This window comes from Gambusia affinis, linkage group LG23, assembly GCF_019740435.1.
Source record: "Gambusia affinis linkage group LG23, SWU_Gaff_1.0, whole genome shotgun sequence".
NCBI lineage: Eukaryota > Metazoa > Chordata > Actinopteri > Cyprinodontiformes > Poeciliidae > Gambusia > Gambusia affinis.
The window spans coordinates 2,591,509-2,614,403 of record NC_057890.1 but is presented as its reverse complement, the minus strand read 5'-3'; the positions used below and the strand labels follow the sequence as shown (position 1 = coordinate 2,614,403).

Sequence of the window (22,895 nt, the reverse complement as noted above, 5' to 3'; positions counted from 1 at the left end):
TGACCGTTTGCAGTTCTTTATAACTGCAGTTCTTAATGTTTGGAAAATCTGCTGTGCATAATAATTTGGAACTGTGTATTTTGAGTTTTTTATTTTTGAAAAAAATACCGTTCTCATGGGGAGCTTTGTTTAGTAAAATTAGATTTTTACTGTAATAGTTTATGACTTGAAAATTATACTGACCATCATTTGCGTTGACCATTTAGGACAGGGGTGGGCACTCCTGGTTCTTCAACACACCTGAGTCAAATAATGAGGTCATTAGCGGAACTCTGCTAATGACCTGACTGCACTTGGGAGGTGATTCAGCTATTGCATTCGGGTGTGACCCAGGGAGACGTCTAAGAGTTGCAGGACAGCGGCCCTCGAGGACCAGGAGTGCCCACCCCTGATTTAGGAAAATCTGAGGAAATATCACTTGCATAATAATTTGGAACACGGTGTAAATCTGTGTACACATTTGAAGTAATAGACAATGGAACATTATTTATCACGTCTTGTGTTAAATTTAAACATTTGATTTGCAAATAAGTTGACAAAGTTGTTCCATGGGAAACATACAATAATATGATTTTTCTTCTGCCCACCACATTTCTGTAAAGGTTTGACGTTTTTACCTATTTGTTTGGCTGCTATCTTTCTTCATGTGAACCATCAGTTTTCCTTGTTTGTGTCACATAACTTAAGAATAGATTGTGAGAATTATTCCAAAATAATTACATCTTGGTAGTATGGTCTGAAGCAAAAGGTCAGTTTCAGATAGATTTAAAACAATTCTTTGACAATCTAGTGCAAATTAATTGGACAGATATTAGCGATTAAAATAGTGATACTATAACAGAGGTTACACCACAAGATGGCGTTGCTGAACAGGGTTATATTTTGTTTCCTGCACTGGCTTGCCTACAAAATTCTGTAAACCAATTCAATGAACATTAAGTCATATAAGGAAAAATAAAAATCCCCTCTCTAGGGTTACTCTGTGAGTAACAGATCCAGACATGGTAACAGTGCACTATATTCCCACCATATTTAATTACTTTTATTGAATTGATCAGTTTCATCAAACAATAAAGCCAGTATTGACATTTGACCAATTTCCAATTGTAAAGAAGGCTGACCATAAAGGCAGACTTGGGGTATTAAAGGCATTAGCGTTTAATTACCAACTCTGTTCATTTAAAAAAATGACCAGCAGTAATGGAGTGAAGCAACAGGAGAAGAATCACAAGTCTTTGTAGACTTATGCTATTACACTATTCTTCATCAAGAAAAACTGTAAAAAAAAAAAAAAGTTGAAAATGTATATTATTTGCAAGGCAAGTTTATTTTTATACCATTATTCATTATTTTCCCATCCATCCATTAGCCAACATGCTTGTCTTTGCAGGTCAGGGGTGCTAGTGCCCATCTGGACAGGTCACCAATACCACCATTCATACACAAAGTGTACACAAAAGTACTTAAAATGAATTTTAAGTACTTTTCAGTATTTAAAAAAAGAGCAGTACTTAAGATTAACTAGAATAAAATATGTGGTACAATAAATACATAGTTGTAAGAATTATACAAAAATATATATTTTTTAAAAACGAACAGCTAATATAAGATTAAAAACACCAAAATAAAACCAATTTTTTTTTTTTTTACCACTTCTGTCATTGTTTTCACTCCTGACTAGTCTAATCCTATAATGCACTTTAAAAATATATAATTTTCTAAGAAGTGGGCCAGTGCAGTAATTTAATAACTCAGATGTCATATGATCTGGTTTCCTGTGTTTGGTCAGGACTGTGGCAGCAGCATTCTGGATGCGCTGCAGATATGTGAATCTTCAAAGACATTAAAATAATTCATAATAAAAATTTAAACACTCACCAGTTATATTTGACAGGAAATCTCTAACCCCAGCAATTATTTTTAAGTTGGGCAATACAGTAAAAAGTTTTTAAAGTAAACTTAACTACATAGGCACAAATAGATTTCTAGAATTTTTCATTTTAATCCTCATAATGTCTAACGGAGTATTGATTTCTAACCTCATATTTTCATGACCCCAAATAATGACAACTTTGTTTTCTCAAACTGGAGGAGGTTCTGGTCCATCCACTCATCGAAATCAACACACTGACTAAAAGAGACAGTGGTCATGTGTTGACAGTAATGCATAGTTGTGTCAGTTGTCATGGTAACACAAATTATAATCTATGACTTTCTGGAGGTTGTCTTTGTATTTTTATAGCGAGTGCTTTCAGTGACTTTTCTTAAGGCAGTTCAACCTAGGTGTTCTGTTCAGCCATTTAGTTCACTTACGGTTCAGGGTGGATTCATTTGGATGATACAGAAGGATGCTAGAAGACACTGTAGCGTTTAAAAATGTAAAGACAAAGCAAAGATCATGATGTACACATTCAGAATCCTTGGGCTGTACTTGTTCTCAGTGATCCTTTGGCTGAGAAATGATCAGTAATCAGAACTTGCTTGTTTCTTTTGCCACTGACAGAAAACCACCAGCACTGAAAGAAAATCAGGTTTTAATTGGAACCATAGAACTTTTGTCTTTGGGATAAAGACAAAAGCATCTTGGTCATTACCCCACAGTCTGACTAATATTTGATTTATTAAATTTAATTGAAAAAAATGTAAACAGAAAAATATATTCTAGCATAGTTATTAAGCTCATTTAGAAAACTTACCAGTAAGAATAGAGCATTTGAGAAGAAAATGTAGAATCAGAAGGCCCAGATGTAATGAAGTCAGAGTCTGCATCCACACAGTTGTGTCACCATATATGATCTGGAGATTTAAAATTTAAAACGGTTATTTATTGGTCATTAGAAAAGATTTATGAGTGATATATTGAGGTAAATTTCAGTCAGTAACTATGAAAAGATTAGATTTTTGTGTAGTTTGCTGTAAGAGAAATTTGTTTGGTTCAAACCAGTAAGAACATTCTTGCAAAAAAAGAATAAAAAAAGGTCTTAAGGAGTTTCTATTATGTGGTAAAAGTCTGCATCTAGGATGTTTTGAATTCACTGATTGACTCTCTTGCTTTAACCCTTGCTGTAAGCTGTACTTTAAAGATTTAGTCAAAATTAGCACAAAAAAAAAATCTGAAAAATTTAATAATTCCCCAAATTACAAGTTCATGTATGTGCAAAAGTGGTATTGGAATTTAAAATGGCAGCTATTCATTCCTTGGTGGTTATATCAGCAGAACTGTAATGATGAGGCCATGGCTGTATGCACTTAATCATCTGCTCCTCTGTTCAAACCCGATCAGCCCAGCAGGGTGAGCAAAAGAAAATCATAATCCCAAAAAATAACGGAACAAGCATAAACACACAACCACACCAACAAAGTGCAACAAAATTGTTAAATTATAACCGAATACTAAAAATAACTTACCTTTATAGCCCTGAAGTTAGTATTGTTAACTCCTTGGATGTCACAGATAAAGGAGTCTGTTTTGTTATGGTTTTCCAGGACTTTGATACAGGGATATTGTTTTTCACCTTCAACACCCCACACCAACAACTCTGCTGCTGTCATCTCCAGTTTATCTGAACTTTTCTGAAATGAAACAGAAACAAACCTTAACCTTTTAGAAACTCAAGTCACTTGTTGGGTCATTTTTTGAAAATACTTACATGAATAACAACGCGGGCATCATTTCCCAGCCTCTCCGTAGTGAAGCCAGTAAACTCGGGATCAGGATAGTACGTTAGTTTGACCAAACAGGCCACTGTTTGATTGGCCACTTTCATAAAAACGGTGCTGCAGAAAATCTGACTGTTTTCTGCTGTAGGCGTATCATAGGTGAGAGTCTGCAAATTATTTTAAAAATGTTAAGTCAAAGAAATTTTATGTCAAAACATTTACAATAGTCAGACAACACACCATGTAACATTGTATCTTTTCGGCCACAAACCATTCATCCTCCCATCCTTCAAGTAAATTTACCATCTCAAGGCTCAGTGTTAAGGCCCCTTATATTCATTATTTACATAAACAGATATGTCAATATGTATTTCTTATTCCAGAAAGACAATACTTTTACTGTTATGCACAGGATACTAAATTCTATAGCCCCAAAACATTTTCACCCATTCACCTCTGACCATATGTAACTGAGTTTTAATTATGGTTCACCTCCACTTTAGTAGTAGCAGCATTCACCTCATTTGCGAATGCTGTTTATTTTCCCTTCTGTGTTTTATTCTAGCAATTGCTTTATACCATTTGTAATTTGATCTTGGATTCAAAATGGTGCCTCTGAAAATAAATTCACCACAGACAGTTTGCAGAACTACCTCCTGACTGCTGCGGTTCCTGGGAAGCAACACTTGATGCTGGGCGTGGCTCTGCATCAGCCCATCCACAAACTCCAGGTGTGTCCCAATGAGTTTGACCTTCCTCTTCCCACTGCAGGGCATGTAGCGACAGTCAGATTAGAGGACATTTGATATACAGAGAAGGTGTTCTTTACCCATCCTTCTACTAACACTTCCACTGCCTTTTTCCTCATAGAATGCCAAGTCCCACTGCATTCAGGTGCTCATAGGAAATGCTATGTGTTTACAAATAGCCAACTGAATAAAAATAGACATGCTTCAAAGTGTTCAAAGGCATATTAAACAGGAACAGAACAATAAGCATCACAAACCATATTATACTGCTCTGTGGCAAAAACCAAACAAAAAACATAGTTCTGGAGGATTAAAATTCTGTTCCAAACATGTAAGTACAAACGACTCCAGAGTGAGAATCATTGTTGGAACATAGACAGATAACAGATAAGTCACTAAAAATACTTAATTCACTTATATTTATTTATTTGTAGGAATCTTTCATGGGCAAGTTGTCGCTTTAGAACAACAGATAATTACTGTCCGAGGATGACCAGCTTTGTGAAACAACAACAACAAAACCCCCCAGCAACTTTAATTTTTGAAAGTTGGAATGATCATTCTTTTTTAGTTGCTTAGTGGTAAAAATTAGCATAACAAGGAATATAGCTGAATCAAAAAATCTTCATGTCTCTTAAAACTGCTTTCCAAATATCTTCTGATCTAAGGAAATGTAATTGTTTAAGTTTCTGTAGCTACATGTACAAGTCTTGTAGTCAGAAATTTCTTTGAGGAAGTGACTCCTTCACACCCTCTACTTGTGACTGACACAATATGCAAAGTTGTTGAAAAACTAACCAAGTTAAACACGTCAATTAGCAAGGTGTCGCCAGAAATGAACTACAAGCTGTGAAATGACAAACTATTTTATTTATAATACTATGTTCAATCTCTGACCACTAATAGTTATATCATTCTAGTATCTGCTTGGACCCAATTTGTCTTTAAACTGATGCAGGGATGTCTGCCTTGAGTCTTTGTAGCATAAACTCAACAAGGTGTTGGAAACCTCTCAGAGACTCTGGTTCATATCGACATGACAGCATAACTCAGTTACTGTAGACTCGTCAACAACACATCCAAGATAATCAATCGTTCCACATCCCAAAAGTTATTTTGATAAAAATCTGAAGTCTGGGGAAGTACAGTGAAGTCATGGTCTTGTTTTTAAACCAGTTGGAGATGATCTGAGCTCTGTGATGTGGTGCATTGTCCTGCCAGACGTACATACAGATGTTAGATACCCTGTGGTCATAAATAGACTGACTCTGTAGCATTTTCTATTAACAGTGACTACTCAAAGCACTTAATTAGACAATTAAAGGTTTCCATGGAAACTTTTGCAGGAATGCTCAAATACCTCCTCCAGCTGCTCCGAGGTACTATGTCAGTGCAGACTGGTGACGACTGATAGGAGATTTTAGTGTTTCCGTGGCAACTACCATCAGGCAGAAGAACACACATTTTGACCACTCTTCTAGTTTCAGTGGTGGGGATGTGAAAGGTCAAACTGACACCAGTGTTGTTCCACACAGGAGATCTGTTCAGAAAAATCGGAAAAACACACAGAAAGCAAGACAGTAAGAGTTAAACTGAAACGAGAAGATATAAGAAAACTGAAATGAGAAGATATAAGAAAACTGAAACGAGAAGATATAAGAAAACTGAAACGAGAAGATATAAGAAAACTGAAAGGCTGACAGAGAAGCTTCCTATTTGTTCACATTTTTTAAAGAAATTTACAACAGCAGCTGTAGCCTTCAATTTGCTTATATTTTTCTATACAGAATCTGTAGGAAAGCCTCCCTATCTACTCAAATAGGTTTTCTAATTCCACCTTTTCAGGTCATCCTTTCTGCCCATAATTTATATTTATTTGTTTTTACACCTTGCAATTATGGCATGAGGGTTGAAATCGACCCAGTGACATAAAACGTCTGATCCACCTTGTGAGGTAGTTATAGCAACTATGAGCTGTAAGTTAAAGACAGGACTGGAAGCTCCACATTCCAGTCAGATGTAAAAAGACAACCCATTTACTTGGCATGTAGTAAATGTTAGAAGTACATACTGTGTAAGACTTTTCAGCAAAATGTTTTTTTTTTGTGCATAGAAGGTTGGCAGCAAATCAAAAGTTGCTGCCAATGAAGTGGGTCAGAGTGCATCTGCGGTTTAAAGGTGTTTATGTAGTGGGGCAGATGGATTCTGTAGGGTCACATGCATGACACTTGCTGTTTGAAGACCTCCAAAATGTTTTGTGCTTGCTGAGTATCAAGACTTCCTGTTCACTCTTATCTGAAGCCTCTCCTCTGTTTAGTGTTGGGTTTTCATTCTTGACACTGAAGCTTTTGTTTCACAGCTTTCAGGCTACTTGCTTCTCAAGTTTCTCTTGTCCTTGAGAAGCAGATGAATTGTTTTATGTGCCTGAGAATGATGTTTGGTTTGAAACTCTTTGGGCTCTTGTGCTTGTAGAAAAAGTGTACTATGTATGTATCTGTTTACAAATGTTTTCAGTATATCAATGTACGAGGGTTGGAAAAACATTTAGCTAGGTAGTCAATACTAGGCAAAACAGAAATATTTATGAACAACTGTTTGGTTATGGATCTGTGACTTGTGTACCCCTCATCTCACCAGTTCACCGCTGGATATGGTAAGGTTAAGGTCACTAGACTGACTGTGAAAACAAATGTTCTTCTGGCAAATTATTTCCTCCATCAGTTTACATAAGATACATTCCTACTGGTCTTAGTTTTCTGTTGAATGACTCACTCCTGTGGACTACAGTCCATGTGCGTCGAGATTCTCACTCCGATCACGTCGTTCAGGTTATGACCCGACAACAAAGCGTGGTTTTTCCCATACAGAGACACAACACTAGGTGTAACAGAGATGACATCTGGTATCTGACAGGGAAACAAAAGATATTTAGCATTCATCCATTATGCTTATTTGATGACATACTGAATTAGTTTAATACAGATTTCTCAAAAATCCATTCTACAAATTTTAGATTAATCAAATGATTCGATTATCCGCAGGGCTCAGTAGAACATGAGTGCATGCTGAGGAGCTCATTCTGCCATTTTGTTTCAGGTGTGTGTGACCAGGAATGCATCTAAAGTTTACAGCTATTCAGAAGGAAAGAGTTTGAGAAACCTGGTTTAGGATGAGTGTTAAGAAAAATTAATACTGATTCAGACTCACAGAAATGTTCATCCCAGCTTCTATCTCCAAGCAAACATCCTTCTGGGTCTGCACAGAAGATTTTGAAATAAATAAACAATGTTGTTCTGGTCAGGTTACTACTGATTTGTACAAGACTTAGTATGATGATCATGACAGTAAACAATAACATTAAGAAGTCCATATTTGAGAAATGCAGTTTAATTTTTACGTTGTGAGTAAGTTCACTGGCCCAGGAACAGCTGTCCTCCATCCACTGGCACCCAGAGCTGAAGCACTGTCGGCACCTGAAGAGAAAAACAAATCAAACTGGCTTTCAGCTCAGCTTTTGGAAAACATTCACACCACAAACTTGTTGAAACAGATTATATTAAATGCAAGAGCAGGGACATTCTCCCTGAAGAAACACTGGATGAGCTACAGGTGCATCATTCAAAACATGAACAACCCACCCAACCAAACACAGAGACACCCATTCTCTTTCTCAGCCCTAATTTAAAGTCGCCAACAAATCCAACATCCACTGTCCAGTGGAAAACCTGCTAATACAAGGAGAAGACAAGCAAATGTCTCATTTGAGATCAGACTTGCGCCAACAGCCTTCTTGTCGTTATATAAAAGCAACAGCAACAAAACAACCCCCACCCACAAGTTTAGTTTTTTGAGTATATAAATGAACTTACAGATGAGGACTTGGTTGTCCATGAATACTTGAACAGTTGATTAGTTTTCTTTGTTCTGTCAGCTCAGATTTCCCAATGCTGATCTTTATGGTGACATCCAGAACTGTGAATTACGACAGTTTTACAAAACTTCCTTTAAGAAAGCAATAATTCACTTTTTTTTTTTTAGCAAAGAATATATAAACTTGGGTAACATAATTGAAATACTGTGTTGAAAATGGCAACAATTTTGAATCTGTGTTTTATTGACATAAAGGAACATTTAAAATTGCAGAGAACACATTAAAATACATGATCATTTTAACAGATTTCACTGAAACAAGAAAAAACATAAATCTGAAACTTTCAAATTGATCAAATGTCCTGTCACAGAACTGAAAAACAGAGGATGACTTTTCAAATATCAAACCTGTTCAACTTTTCTGCCATTTTACATTTAAATAGACAGAAACAGTAAATGGTATTTAACAGATTATCACATTGTTTCTGTCTTTAGTTTTTACTTTACTAGAAAGAACTGACCTTTATATATTCTAAATGATCAGATTATTACATTACTTTGATCATGTAACAAAAGTTGATTACCATCAGTTAGAAGAGAGTCGATAAGGATGCATGTGCATCGAGGGAACTGTGCTGAAAGCCCCTGTTGCCTACAAATCTGACTAGAATTTGAGGAGAATTCACAGGTGAAGTTAGACTGAACCTTCTGCTGCACAGCCAGGTGTGTCTGGATCAATACTTTGATCTGAGAAAGACAGGAATACAGACGAATAACATCATCTAAAAGAAAACTGAAATGTAACTGAATTCAGTCAGAGTGTTAGAAACAAACCATTCCACTGGAATCCTTCACAACTCGGTGGGAAATCATTTCCTGTTGAGCCTCATCAGGGACGGACATCCACTCTGAATCTGTGCAGTGGTCCTCGAATGTACAGCTGAAAAAGTTCGAATGAAGTGTTAGAAAGTTCAGAAATGTGTTAAAATATTCAGTGGGAAGAAAAGTTCCTGACCTGTCTTCAGAGACACACCACAGACAGAGGGGATCCTGCGCCGACAGACAAGCCCTCACATTTCTGTGAGTGCTACACCTCGACACTGGAACACGCTCAATCTGGATCAAACACACACTTAACATCCGAAAACGCAGTACGGGAACATTTTATGAAAAATAAATGAGAAAAAATAAATAAATAAAACACTAACCTTGTTTTTAAGCTGCAAATACACATGGTTCTGATCCACTTGATCCAGATGGATTTTGGGAAATACTTTGCGTTTTTCACTATCTCTGTAGAGAATCTCTGGACAGGTGGGCTTAAATTTCCTATCTACAGCGAGCTGATGACAATATAGATCATAGTTACAGTATTTATGGGAAAAACAGGCACTGAACACGTCAAAGTTATATTTCAGCAAAAATAGTTTCCATAGACAATGATATACCACATAGATCCATACTTGATACCACCTTTTTCTCTGTTTATATTAATGTAGCAAATTCAACCTGGAGAGACTCACACAGGACAAGTTGCAATTATAATGTCTTACTGACATAAAATGAAGTAAAGTTTTGGCAGTCTAACTCCGACAGAATACATGAGTGCTGTGAATTTACATAAGCTTGTGATGAAGATTTGAGATGTCTCCTAAATCCTATTTTTGTCCTACCCAAGAGTAAAGCCTCCATTAGTTCCAAGCAACATTAAAATTATGTTTGTGCACATAATAATGTATGCATTTGAATATTGCAAAAATTACTTGAAACACTGCACACTTATTTTTCTAGGCAACCTGTAAAATAATACTGTTTGTTACCCATCGTTGGTGGTACTCAATAGTAGTCAGTGGTTTACAAAGCTATTTATGCAAGCTGTTCTAGCACATTGATGCTTGCTTTAAACAGAAGCTACAAAAAAGAAGAAGTGTTCAGAAACTAAATCAGACACTGTTTCAGTTTCTGGCAACTGGCTGCTTATTTCCCTCTAAAATGGTATAGTGTTGTGTTCTGTGTTTTTCTGTGTATTTATTTCTAGTTTTCCTGTGTGTCTGAGTCTCTGTGTTGTCCTGTCTCCCCGTGATTAGTTCCCAGGTGTGTCTCGTTCCCTGATTACCTCATGTGTATTTAATGTCACCTGTGTCTCCGTGTGTTTGTCGGATCCTCGTCATACTTCGTCGTCCTGTTCCCTTGTGGTATCCTGTTCCCTGCGTTCTGGTTTTTTTTGTCATTAAACTTCATTATTTCACTTTAACGGTCCATCTGCGTTTCTGCCTCACCTCCACCACCTCAAAACATGACAGAAGGATCCGACCACAACCGAGGTGAGGGCGCTCCCCTTTGGGGGCAGATGAACCGAGAGAACTGGATCCAGCAGCAGTTGGAGTTGGCACAGAGGGATCTCTACAAGGATGTAGAGATCCTGCCTTCTCCGCTGTTGCTGGAGGAGATGGGTCTGAAGTCGGACTACGACTTGCAGAGGGAGGCTTTCCGGGGGACGAGACTGGCCTTGGCACCCCCCGGATTCGCTCCCGGCCGTTTTTCCCGCCTGGGAGCACAACCTCCGAAGTCTGCCCGGAAGAAGCGGCGTGAGCCGCCGGTGGATCCGGCCCCTCGTCGCCTTCTGGGAACACCACCTCCGCTGTTTGCCCGGCAACAGCGACGTGAGCCGCCGGTGGACCCGGCCCCGCGTCGCCTTCCGGGAACACTACATCCTCTGCCTGCCCGGAAAGAGCGACGTGAGCCGCCGGTGGACCCGGCCCCTCGTCGCCTTCCAGGAACACGTTCCCCGCTGCCGGCCCCGAGGCGCTTCGCCGGCACCCCTCCGCTGCCGGCCCCGAGGCGTCTCGCCGGACTTCCCCCGCAGCCGGCCCCGAGGCGTCTCGCCGGACTTCCCCCGCAGCCGGCCCCGAGGCGTCTCGCCGGACTTCCCCCGCAGCCGGCCCCGAGGCGTCTCGCCGGACTTCCCCCGCAGCCGGCCCCAGTAAGTCCCGAGCTCCTTCCCAGTGCCAGTCCCGAGCCCCTTCCCAGTGCCAGTCCCGAGCCCCTTCCCAGTGCCAGTCCCGAGCCCCTTCCCAGTGCCAGTCCCGAGCCCCTTCCCAGTGCCAGTCGAGCTCCTTCCAGTGCCAGTCGAGCTCCTTCCCAGTGCCAGTCGAGCTCCTTCCCAGTGCCAGTCGAGCCTTCCAGTGCCAGTCGAGGCCTTCCAGTGCCAGTCCAGGCCCCTTCCCAGTGCCAGTCCAGGCCCCTTCCCAGTGCCAGTCCAGGCCCCTTCCAGTGCCAGTCAGGCCCCTTCCCAGTGCCAGTCCCGAGCCCCTTCCCAGTGCCAGTCCAGGCCCCTTCCCAGTGCCAGTCCGAGCCTTCCCAGTGCCAGTCCAGGCCCCTTCCAGTGCCAGTCCAGAGCCTTCCCAGTGCCAGTCCAGGCCTTCCCAGTGCCAGTCCAGGCCCCTTCCAGTGCCAGTCCAGGGCCTTCCCAGTGCCAGTCCAGCCTTCCCAGTGCCAGTCCAGGCCCCTTCCCAGTGCCAGTCCAGGCCCCTTCCCAGTGCCAGTCCAGGCCCCTTCCAGTGCCAGTCCAGGCCTTCCAGTGCCAGTCCAGGCCCCTTCCCAGTGCCAGTCCAGGCCCCTTCCAGTGCCAGTCCAGGCCCCTTCCCAGTGCCAGTCCGAGGCCCCTTCCCAGTGCCAGTCCGAGGCCTTCCAGTGCCAGTCCAGGCCCCTTCCAGTGCCAGTCCAGGCCCCTTCCAGTGCCAGTCCAGGCCCCTTCCCAGTGCCAGTCCAGGCCCCTTCCAGTGCCAGTCCAGAGACTCCCTGTGCTCCTCGTCGCGCGGACGCGGCGCGGACAGCCTCCGTGGTTCCGCCTCCTGCGCGCGGGCGGCCGCGGACAACCTCCGTGGTTCCGCCTCCTGCGCCCGCGGGCGGCCGCGGACAGCCTCCGTGGTTCCGCCTCCTGCGCCGCGGACGGCCGCCGGACAGCCTCCGTGGCTCCCGCCTCCTGCGGCGAGGTCGGCCCCCTGACCTCCTCCGTGGTTCTTGCCTTCCTGTGTTTCCGCCCACCCAGTTGGGTTTGTTTTGTTTTTGTTTTTTGGACTTTGGACCCTAGTGTCTCCGCCTATTTGATAGGTTGTTTTTCGTTTTTTCCATAGACTCTGGCCCCCCCTCCAACAACCCACCACCCACCCGTGTTGTGTTTCAGTTTTTGGGCGTCTGGGAGCCGCCCGTTAAGGGGGGGGTACTGTTGTGTTCTGTGTTTTTCTGTGTATTTATTTCTAGTTTTCCTGTGTGTCTGAGTCTCTGTGTTGTCCTGTCTCCCCGTGATTAGTTCCCAGGTGTGTCTCGTTCCCTGATTACCTCATGTGTATTTAATGTCACCTGTGTCTCCGTGTGTTTGTCGGATCCTCGTCATACTTCGTCGTCCTGTTCCCTTGTGGTATCCTGTTCCCTGCGTTCTGGTTTTTTTTGTCATTAAACTTCATTATTTCACTTTAACGGTCCATCTGCGTTTCTGCCTCACCTCCACCACCTCAAAACATGACATATAGAAATGACATCAAACCCAGACTCAAATGGAAAACTGTCACTGAGTCATAAAGCTGGTACATTTCAAACTATTATTAGCAATACTAGCTAGCAACAGTTATTTCAAATATGTTGATACATCGAAGTGTCAGTATTTACTGAGATGGTTCATGTTGTGCATGAGCCATCTGTAAATATTGTTAGAATTCTAAAATCTTGAGTTTCTGTGCTTTGTTCTTAAAAACATGTTTTGTGTTTCCTTACCTGAACTATATAAACAGCTACACTTATTTAATATTCAAAAAATAAGGATAATTGTATTTGTCTGAACAAGATATCAACATCTACTGTATTACGGACACCAAAAAACATGAGTAGATTATGTCTGAAGTGTCAAAATGTGACAGCAACTACATTATTGCTTTCACTGATATTTGTAATACTGTGGAGTTCTTTTATTAGTCTTGTGAGTCTGTAACTATAGGGAACCCCATTAAACTGTGCTGCCTGTGTTTTTCAGATAGCAAACTACTTATAAATTTAAGTCACAATGATCCAAGTCTAACAGTGCAAGGGCTCTCGTCTAAAAAGTTCAGTTCTAAAATAAAATGTGCCTAAAACAATGCTACGTGTGCCCTGTCTGACAGGTAGAGACACATTACCATTCTGCTAAAAAGGACCTGACTATCTTTTTGCCTTACAGGCACCTCTACTGTACAATAACAGTTTAGGTTTTACAGTGACATTCCTGACAGGATCCTGTTGGCATTAATATGATGTGCAGCACAAAGAATCTCCTCATTGAGTCATGAGTAATGTGTGGCTCAAAGTTTATTAAGTCAAATTGACTGTGGTCAAAAACAGTAACATTCGAAAATATATTAATCCAGGAATGATAAAACATCTAATCCCAGTGTGATCAACCTCTTCTGACTGAGATTACTGCAGAGTACTTGCTGTCCAACATCTACAGGCTGCTCCACTAAAGGACTCAGCAAAACGAAAGAACAAACTCAGGGTTTTATTCAAACAATCCTGCTCCTGAGCAGCACAGCTTCACAGGTCCATTTTAAATCACTTTAAAAGGGTGTTAATATCTGAACCCGTGGTGTGCATTCATTTCCTTCCGCTCTCAGCACATCTTTCAGCAAAGCTGCAGCACTTTTAGCCACATCTTTGTAGACGCAGAGACCACAGCGTCTACCAAAGGATGTCAGAGGTGCATCCTTTGGTACAAGATGATATTTTTTCTGCTCGGTCTGCTTTGCTCCATCTGGGGAGAACCTGTTCAAGGTTTCAACTTTACAGAGGACCTCCGTCAGCTCGCTGTGGGCAACAACTCTGTCTACATCGCTACAGAGGAGAACTTTTACCAGCTGAGCCATGACCTGACTCTGATCTACAACCTGACCCACAGAGGAATCTTAAAGAGCGCCGACCAACTGGACCAAGAGGAGTTTTACAGAGACCCCATGAAGGCTGTCTTAAACGCAACTTTGAAAGTTAATGTTTTATTACCATTTGAGAAAAATGACACATTGATCAGCTATGGTGTGATTGGAAACAAACTGTGTGGTTTCTGTGAAGTTCTGGACCTGAAGAACATTTCTAAGCTGGTTCACAGTGAGTCCATCCAGGTGGGACCTCAGAGGAGCAGCAGTGGGTCCGTCAGCTTTCTGGTGGATGTGAAGGAGGATTCAGGTCAGACTGAGACTTACATTCTGACAGCGATAAAGAACCCTAGAGACAAGACAGAGTGTAGCTATGATTTAAAGACAATCAATCTTCAAAACACCAATCATAAACAGCATGGGGATATATTTTCCTGGTCTTGTCGATCAGGTGGTAAACCTGGGATCCAAACTGAAGCTGATGTAGAGTTTGTGGACGGATTCCAGATCAACTCAACAGTGTTTCTGTTCTCCAACGTGGCATCAGGAGGTAAAACCAACAAAGTCCGTCTGATCTGGCTTCAGGCTGAAACCAGTAAAACTCAGACTCTGAAGTCTCTTCGTGGAGCGACTCTCAGTTCCTCTGGAGGTGAAGGCAGCAGACTGCTGGCCTCCTCGGTCATCTCAGGTGGACAGCAGGTCCTGTGGAGTGGAGTGTTCAGTGTGGACGGAGGAGAAAGTAACACTGAGCTGCTGCTGTTTGATGTCAGTCCTGATCTCAACAGGAAGGCAAACACAGATCCTGACTTTTATGCATCAATGGATAAGCCAGTGAACCCAGTAAGTTCCTGTATTAAACATAATCTACTTTCAGTGTTTTTGTGTTTTAGTTTTCTGAGTGTCATTTTAGATATAAAATAAAGTTATTCAAAGCTCAACTTGGAACATCTATATCTGTCCCAAACTTTCTGTGTCGCTGTTTATAAAACTATAAATCTTCCCTGAGTTTGGTGAAGAACAAAACAAATGTTGAAACGATTCTCTCTGTTCCTCAGTCGGTTCCTGTGCTCCTGAAACACAAAGCTGTGCTTTTTAAGCAGAACCTCATGAGTTCTGTTCTGGCCGTCAGGCTGAACGGCTGGATGGTTTTCTTCATTGGAACAGCAGATGGACAGATCATCAAGGTGGGTAGAAAACTAACAACTGAGAGGAAAAAAATTGTTCTAGTAAAATAAGTAAACAGATTTGTATCATTTATGAACACAGTGACAATGTCACATTGATGTATAAAACAGTTTTCTAGTGAAACTGTTGAATTATTTTGGCTCTTTAGCTCATTTTTAACATGCAAGTTTTACATGTTATATGTTTTCATGTCGAATTATGAAAATCTTACAGACAACAAAGAAAATTACTACACAAGTGTTTAGGTTGAGCAGATAACCCCAACTGTATCTCCAACCTCCTTGTTGTTGTTTTCAGCTTCCTGTGGACAGGAATTATCAGCCCTCCTGTCCTCAGATCCTCTACAGAACCAGTGGAGACAACAAAGTGTTTCCAAAAGTCCAACTGGATCCAGTGGATCAGAAACATCTCTATGTGCCGTTTAAAAACCAGGTAGATTGGAGCTTTTTCATGTGGCGTTCACTTGCCCTGCCTGTTGATGTGTTTCTGAAACACGGTGTTCTGCTCCAGGTGAAACGTGTTCCAATGTCAAACTGCAGAACTTACCAAAATGTGAAGGATTGTCTTTCTGCCCAGGATCCATTCTGTGTCTGGTGTGTCTCTAAGAAAAGGTCAGAAATTCACCTGCAGCTCAATCCTTCATCTCAACTTTATGATGACACATTTACATTTTTTCAGCTGCTTGTTTAAAGACGACTGTAGAGGTTCAGAGAGGCTGTCCATCCCTGATGAATCCAAGCAGAAAATAGTTTCTCACAGATTTCTGAAGGACTCCACAGGAGAGGTGGGTTATTAATTAATAAATTAATGACTGTATTCATCTGGAACTATCAGTTATTATCGTCTTATATTTGTTCTTTTCTCAGATGAAAATAATCATCCAATCACACCTGACTATAGAGAAGAAGGTTCAGTCTAACTTCACCTGTGATTTCTCTACAACCTCCAGCCAGCTTTGTAAAAAACAAGAACCAAAACCACAGTACCCACAATGCACCTGCATTCTCAATGATCCTTTCCCTGCTGATGGTCAGTGATGGTCAGGAAGTCTTTAAACATTTTGTTCCAGCTATTAAAGTTTCGTACTTTATCTTGGATTTACAGATCTTGACGTTACCGTGACGATCAGACTTGGAGACACATTTCTGACCGAAAAAATAAAGATGGTCAACTGTTCCAGTATCCAGGGGCAACCAAGTTTTCACCTGTAAGTTCATTTATCTTTAATAATACAGATTTAATAACAACTGATATCATCCCAAAGTATAATTGAACTCCAGTGTTTTCATAACAACTCTACTCTGCATAAAATCTGAATAATACAAATATTGTAGCTGATATTTAAATCTGACAGATTACATGCTAATAGAATCATCTGTTTCCTGTTGGAATTGAAAGGAAAGGATTAGTGTTGAGTCCTGAGAAGCTTTATTATTCATAATGTTTCATGAACAGGAATGATGTCATCACTGCAGCTTGTTGTTTCTAGAAGAATCTGTATCATGTGTCATAATGTTTGATTAAAGCTCAGATCAAACTGGGAGTGTTTTCTGTCCAGGTGTCAGCGGTGCATCAGAGCAGGATGTGGATGGAGACAGAACAGCTGCACCTGGGAAACTGATGCAGTCAGCAACGTAATCATGAAACATTTTATGACGTTTAGATGAAATTTAGAGAAGTTTCTTCTCAGATAATGCTTGTTAGACATAATTACATTTCCTTAACATGAATATCTATTGTTTTTGTTTTTGTTTGGTTGTTTTTTACAGTTTCTGTGTTAAACTGGACTAATGTCATCTGGAACAGCTTCATAAAATGATCTGATAAATGTCATTTCTCTTTCTGCAGGACATTTGTGCAAACATTGAGCAGTTTGGGAGAAATTTTTCTGTGAGTCAGCATTTTAAAGTTGATCTGAGTTCAGTTATAACCAGTGAGTTATATTTTCAGTATAACTCGTTGGTAATGTGAAACATTTGTATTTTCTGCTCCTCCAGAAACCAGAGATCTCCTCCATCTCTCCCAGTGTCGTTTCTTTCTATGGCAGAAATCAGGTTGTGTTGTCGGGTCGGAACCTCAGAGATGTGACCAGAGTCAGGATTAAAGCAGACCTGGACTGTGACCCAAAGGAGTGAGTTGTTTTGTTCTTTACTACAGTATGTTAAAACATTATGTGTATTCTATAATATATGTTCACTCATTTTGTTAGGGCAAAGAAAGTTATTTAATTACAGAGAAAACATTAACTGAGAAAAATGTTCAGTAACTCTCCTCTCTAATAGAGACTTTTACATTATGTGGCAGAAAAAGTGACACTTGTTCATCCTCTGTCTGATTGTACAGACATGAACTTTCACATGAACAGTAGGAGGAGCTTGTAGGCTTTGTGGTGATATTCCTGTTTTAGGAGATTTTTTTTGCATCTTGCAGTCGGTTTTCAGAGTGAACTTGCTCACAGCTTATTGCTTGTTTCATAACTAGTTACTGTATTGTGATTTTTTTGGTGTAAAGCATTATGAGTTGCCTTGTTGCTGAAGTGTGCTATACAATTTGACTTGTGATGCACAGGATGCTAGTTTATAGTTTTCAGTTTGTCTCTCTGTGTTCTCTGGTCAGATCCCCGGTGTGGAACAACAACGGCTCCAGTCTGACCTTCCATATTCCCAGCACAGAAGCTAAAGGTCTGGCCAAAGTCTGTGTTCTCCTTCCAGATGGGAGTTGCCACGGCAACTTCACCGTCACCTATCAGTCTTCACCAATCTGCACTGATATTACACCAAGCAGCAGCTGGAGAAGGTATTTAAACTTTTTTTGCAAAAAAAAAAATTATATATATATATATCTATATATATAGATTAAGAATTTCCAGCATCTGCAGAGAACCATGCACTGATGTAATACTAATTTATTTATTAAACCAAAAGTTGTTTGTTGGACCTCTTTAATCTTATACAGAAGGAATTTCTTTATTGTTTCTGTATAATTTTTTTATACAGAAATTTTTCTGTTTAAGGAAGCCTGTATACTTGATATTCACAGGATTACACTGCAAACCCCAAAAAAAAAAACTCTTACCAAGTATTTTTGTCTAGTTTTTGTCTAGACAGATATAAGACAAAACTAACTTAAAAATAACTTTTCAGTAAGACATAGGAGCTGGTTTTAAATCAATCTTTGAATATAAATGTAAAAAACAAATGAGTTAGCTCCATTAACAAATATTTTTACTTGTAATGGAAAATTGTCTTGTTAGAAATGGAAAAGAATCTGCCCGTGGAAATAGAACTTTGTATCTCTATTCAAGAATTATTGAGTTAAAACAAGCTCACTTATCTTGCTGAAAAGTTACTTTTACGTCGATTGTGAATCACTTCAAGTGTAGAAAATATACAGAAGTGCTTGGTAGGATTTTGTGTTTTTGCAATGTGCTGACACTTCCTTTCCACTTGGATCTTACTTTTGCTCTTCATCAAGGGAATAAATACATTTCATCTGAATCAACTAAACAACCTGTGGTCATCTGAAATGTGAGCAGTTAAACTCAGCTGATAAGGTTTTTGAACAAACAGATGTTTACCTGACTTCCACTTTCATTCCCAACTTGTTCCTTTTTTTAAAAATGAACAATAAAAACCACAGACCCCCATTTTTTAGTTTGACCCCCACTCCTTTGTAACTGTTGTAATTTACAGAAACTTGTTGAAGCAAACTGTTGTATTAACAGTTACATGTGAAAACTGACACTTCCTGAACAACCCATTTTCACTTCAACATTACTTCCCCTTTAAATGCAACGACTCTGAATCCATTAGTTACTCTGCAGTCTCAGAAACATAATGGACTACTTCATTGTAAAAATAACAATACCATAAACATTGGTGTTTCTGTCATTTAATATTTGAATTCCTGCAAATGAAAAGCATTCATTGAATATTTTCTACATCTGGATGTCTTTCAGCTTTTTATTATTTGACATACTTTTTAATATGTCAGCCAGTATTGTAGCTGGTAAAACTCCTGAGGAGGAAGTGAAGCACCATGTGCCCAGTTCAAAATGGATTTGGACAATTTATTGCACGTCTTCCTCTTCTTCCCCCTTTCCTGTCTGCCATCTGTCAAAGGAAAGAGGCCAAAAAATGGAGGAATTGAACAAACTACAAGAACTTCAGAGCAAGAAGCTAAAAACTTTAAAGTCTTCTTAAGATATAGAATTTCAAAAATGAAGAAATTACTTTTATAGACCAAGTTTGACAACATGAAATGAGCTAAAAGATCTCAAAACCAACACCCGTCTTCATGAGTCAATTAGAGGTCAAACCTAGAGTGACCGGCAGTGATGACTCACCCAGGAAGCTACAAAAGAACCAAGAACAAAAAACATTTTGAGTCTATAACAAAGACAAACGTTATAAGACCAAAACCTCTGCAGGGCAAAAGTAACACAATTTTTTTTTAAGCCTTCAAGGCATCTGAGTTAAAACAGTTCTGCTAAGAAGTGCAAGTAAAGTTATTGTTTTCTTATATAGAGCCAGATTGGTGTGTTTGAAAACCTGAATCATTTAAATGTGACAAAGGCAGAAACAGAAAAAATTTATGAAATAGTAAATACTTTCTAATCTACAGTTAGAAGAGTCACAGGTGGTACACTGTCAAAAAACTGGTCAAATTAAAAGCGAGTAAAGTGTGTTTGTCCTCTCTGTGTCCTCCAGTGGAGGCAGGATGATCACTATTTCTGGGACTCACCTGGATTTGGTGGAGGGGATCACACACAGCCCCACCCAGCAGGAAGTCATGTCTCCCATGAGCAGCAGCTATCAGGTAACTCTGCAGACAGAAACTCTGTTATCAGCATACAGTGAACTACATCATGCTACATTTTTATCTTCAACAGACTGTCATCTATGAAACACCTGCAGCCAAGAACCCTCTGGTGTCCAGCAGCACCGTGTTTCTGAAAGTGGTCAATGTAACGTTGGCATGCTCTAAGGAAATAACTTACTATCCTGACCCAGAGTTCTCCAGCTCCACAGCCGTGAAGGAAAGGGAAGATGTCCGTATCACTATTCAGGTAAGGCTGTTTCTGTTCTCCTTTGTTCACTCAGACATGTTGATGTTACATTATTGAAGGGAAATCTGGTTTTGTTCTTTCAGAAAAAGGCCGATAACCTGCAGATGACAGAAGCAGAGCTGTCAGTTGTGGGAATTCAGAATGAAGTTGAACATGCCTGCATCATAATACCTGAAGAAATCAGCAACAAGACAGAAACCTTTATCTGTGAGATCAAAGGACTGCAAAGCTCTGACATTGATATGGTCAAGGTGAATACTAAATTCATGGTAGTATAAGTTTAATCATTTGAAGAGCTGTTGGAATCCTGTGTTTTTTAGCTGCAGCTACAACAGTTTTCCCTGTCAGTCTCTCACATTACTTGGTTAACTTGAACCAAGAAACAGGACAGAACATGTTGATGGAAGCGGATAAACTAAACTGACTATAATTTTGTGAGAAAACTGGGCAAATTCATAAAATAAAGTCAAACCAGGAACAGACAAAGGAACATTTTTAACTGGCATAGTCAAAGTTTTCACTTAAAACTGAATGAAATATCATCTGCATGCTTGGTATGAAGGAAGGCTGCAAAGTTATTGACACAATGATAAAAAAAAACCTTTTTTAACCAATTTGAATAATAAACAGCTCTTGACTGCATTAGTTGAAAACTGGAATCAGTTGGAATGTACAGTATCTGATTGACGTAGAATTTGTCTGTTTGTACCAGAATTCCTCTTCACCACTTGCCAATTATTTCAAATGATTAGTGGTTGTCGTTGGCACTTGGGGAGGCACAACTTAAAGTTACTTAAAGTTCTTTTCTAACCCGCTGTATTTCTCTTTTCAAGATCAATTATGGAAAGGAAACAATAAATCTGCGGCTTTTGTCTTCATTCCATAAAAACCTTTTGATTCTGCGGCTCATGCTAATACCCTGCGTTGTTGCCGGTAAGCATATTATCGTGACTGATGTTTTGTTTTGACCCACTGACTGCACCAAACGCCAAATAACATACACCGTTCTATCTGCATTTCCTGACACAATGAATACCATATTGTATGATTAGTCAATGTGATCGAAATAATCACCAGGACATTTTAATTTACAGTATTGTTTGACTCAAGGTCACAGTTCCTACTGAGAATCTCTTTGTATTCCAGTGCTGGTGATTATTTGTATGTGGAAACGACGGACTCACGGCTGAGACAAAACTCTGATCGCTTGAAAGTTTCTGGAAGGAGAACTCCAACAAAGAGGGATGTTTTCTTCTTTTCCTGAGCAGCTTGGTGTTTGAATGCTTTATGCTCAATGACATTTATTTTGTTGTGTATCTAGAGCACAGGTGTCAAACTCCAGTCCTCCAGTCGCTGTCCTGCAGTTTTTAGATGTGCCACAGGTACAAAACACTGGAATGAAATGACTTAATGAGCTCCTCCTTGTGTAGATCAGTTCTCCAGAGTCCTGCTAATTGCCTAATTATTCTATTCAGATGTGGTGCAGCAGAGGCACATCTAAAAGCACATCGTTTTAATCTACGTTGAGTAGATTCAATCTACTCAACGTTCTACTCTAGATGTTCAAATCTTTTAATTTAACTATGTGGAAACCTTCTCATCAAACTTAATATTCTTAGTATTTTATAGGCACTGACAGATTTTGCCAGGTTTCTTGGTTTTCGGTGGCTTTCTGCATCTCCTTTTCTCAATTAGTTCATCTACTTTTCTACAAAACTTCCTTTCTAGAGTCACTTGTTTTGTCCATTGTCAGTCACATGTATTCTAAATTTCATGACACTGACGCTACAAAATGCTGCCATAATCACAGACGTGTTCAGTTCTTGTCTGAGAGTGTGCTTCAAGATGATTGATTTAGTTTTATTACTACTGTATTGTGAAATTAGGACATTTAATTTAAAGATTAGGGCAGAATGTAAGATGATTTATTTTTGCAGCTAGGTTTATAAATGTGGTTGCATGCAGGGTCAGTTATTTAACAGTACTGCTCTCCACTTAAGGAATTGTGCTTTCCCTTTAAGAGAGGTATTCATTGCTTCAGTGTTTGTTTGTTTTTTTTTGGATATAAAGTAAATATAAAGTCTGGACAGTCACACTTCTCTGTCTTGGTGTGCTGCTCTTTCTCTCATTTTTTTTTTGGGGGGGGTAACCCGCTGGGGGCTGATGGTTGAGACATGACCACTTCCTGAGAGACGTGTTTGTCACCCGAACGCCTTTACTGGCACAGAAACCACAGGCGCCTATTTGCTTTCAGCATTTGGTTTTTGAGGTATGATTTCACGGTTAGTTTCAGTAGTAAGTAAGTATATCGACTTTGGTCGTTTAGTACCAAAGTCTTTGTTTGGTACTGAAACGTATTTTCCCATGAACATAAACTACTGAAAACATTGCCGACTTCCTTTCGGGCATCTATGCATGTAAACAAACAGTCTCTCAAGCAAATACAAGTGAAAAAAAAAGAAA

The 22,895-nt window shown here is 39.9% G+C and overlaps 2 protein-coding genes across 2 annotated transcripts; one reads left to right on the top strand and one right to left on the bottom strand.

Annotated features, from left to right (window-relative positions):
• Positions 1-1,311: 1,311 nt before the first annotated feature.
• LOC122826388 (plexin-C1-like) lies at positions 1,312-10,534 on the bottom strand. Its single transcript, XM_044108178.1, has 15 exons — positions 10,417-10,534; positions 9,488-9,622; positions 9,295-9,395; positions 9,114-9,219; positions 8,864-9,026; positions 8,279-8,381; positions 7,807-7,882; positions 7,617-7,664; positions 7,182-7,315; positions 5,770-5,949; positions 4,314-4,425; positions 3,651-3,827; positions 3,409-3,573; positions 2,697-2,796; positions 1,312-2,516 (listed from the first exon to the last, which is right to left on the bottom strand). Exons 4-15 carry the CDS (start codon positions 9,180-9,182, stop codon positions 2,464-2,466), a joined length of 1,380 nt encoding a protein of 459 aa, XP_043964113.1. The 5' UTR covers positions 9,183-9,219; positions 9,295-9,395; positions 9,488-9,622; positions 10,417-10,534; the 3' UTR covers positions 1,312-2,463.
• Positions 10,535-10,575: 41 nt separating this feature from the next.
• LOC122826796 (plexin-C1-like) lies at positions 10,576-21,750 on the top strand. Its single transcript, XM_044109133.1, has 17 exons — positions 10,576-11,028; positions 13,925-15,019; positions 15,235-15,363; positions 15,662-15,796; positions 15,875-15,975; positions 16,043-16,148; positions 16,231-16,393; positions 16,469-16,571; positions 16,923-16,998; positions 17,213-17,254; positions 17,362-17,495; positions 17,981-18,160; positions 20,074-20,182; positions 20,256-20,432; positions 20,516-20,683; positions 21,266-21,365; positions 21,579-21,750. Exons 1-17 carry the CDS (start codon positions 10,576-10,578, stop codon positions 21,620-21,622), a joined length of 3,315 nt encoding a protein of 1,104 aa, XP_043965068.1. The 3' UTR covers positions 21,623-21,750.
• The last annotated feature ends 1,145 nt before the right edge of the window (positions 21,751-22,895 follow it).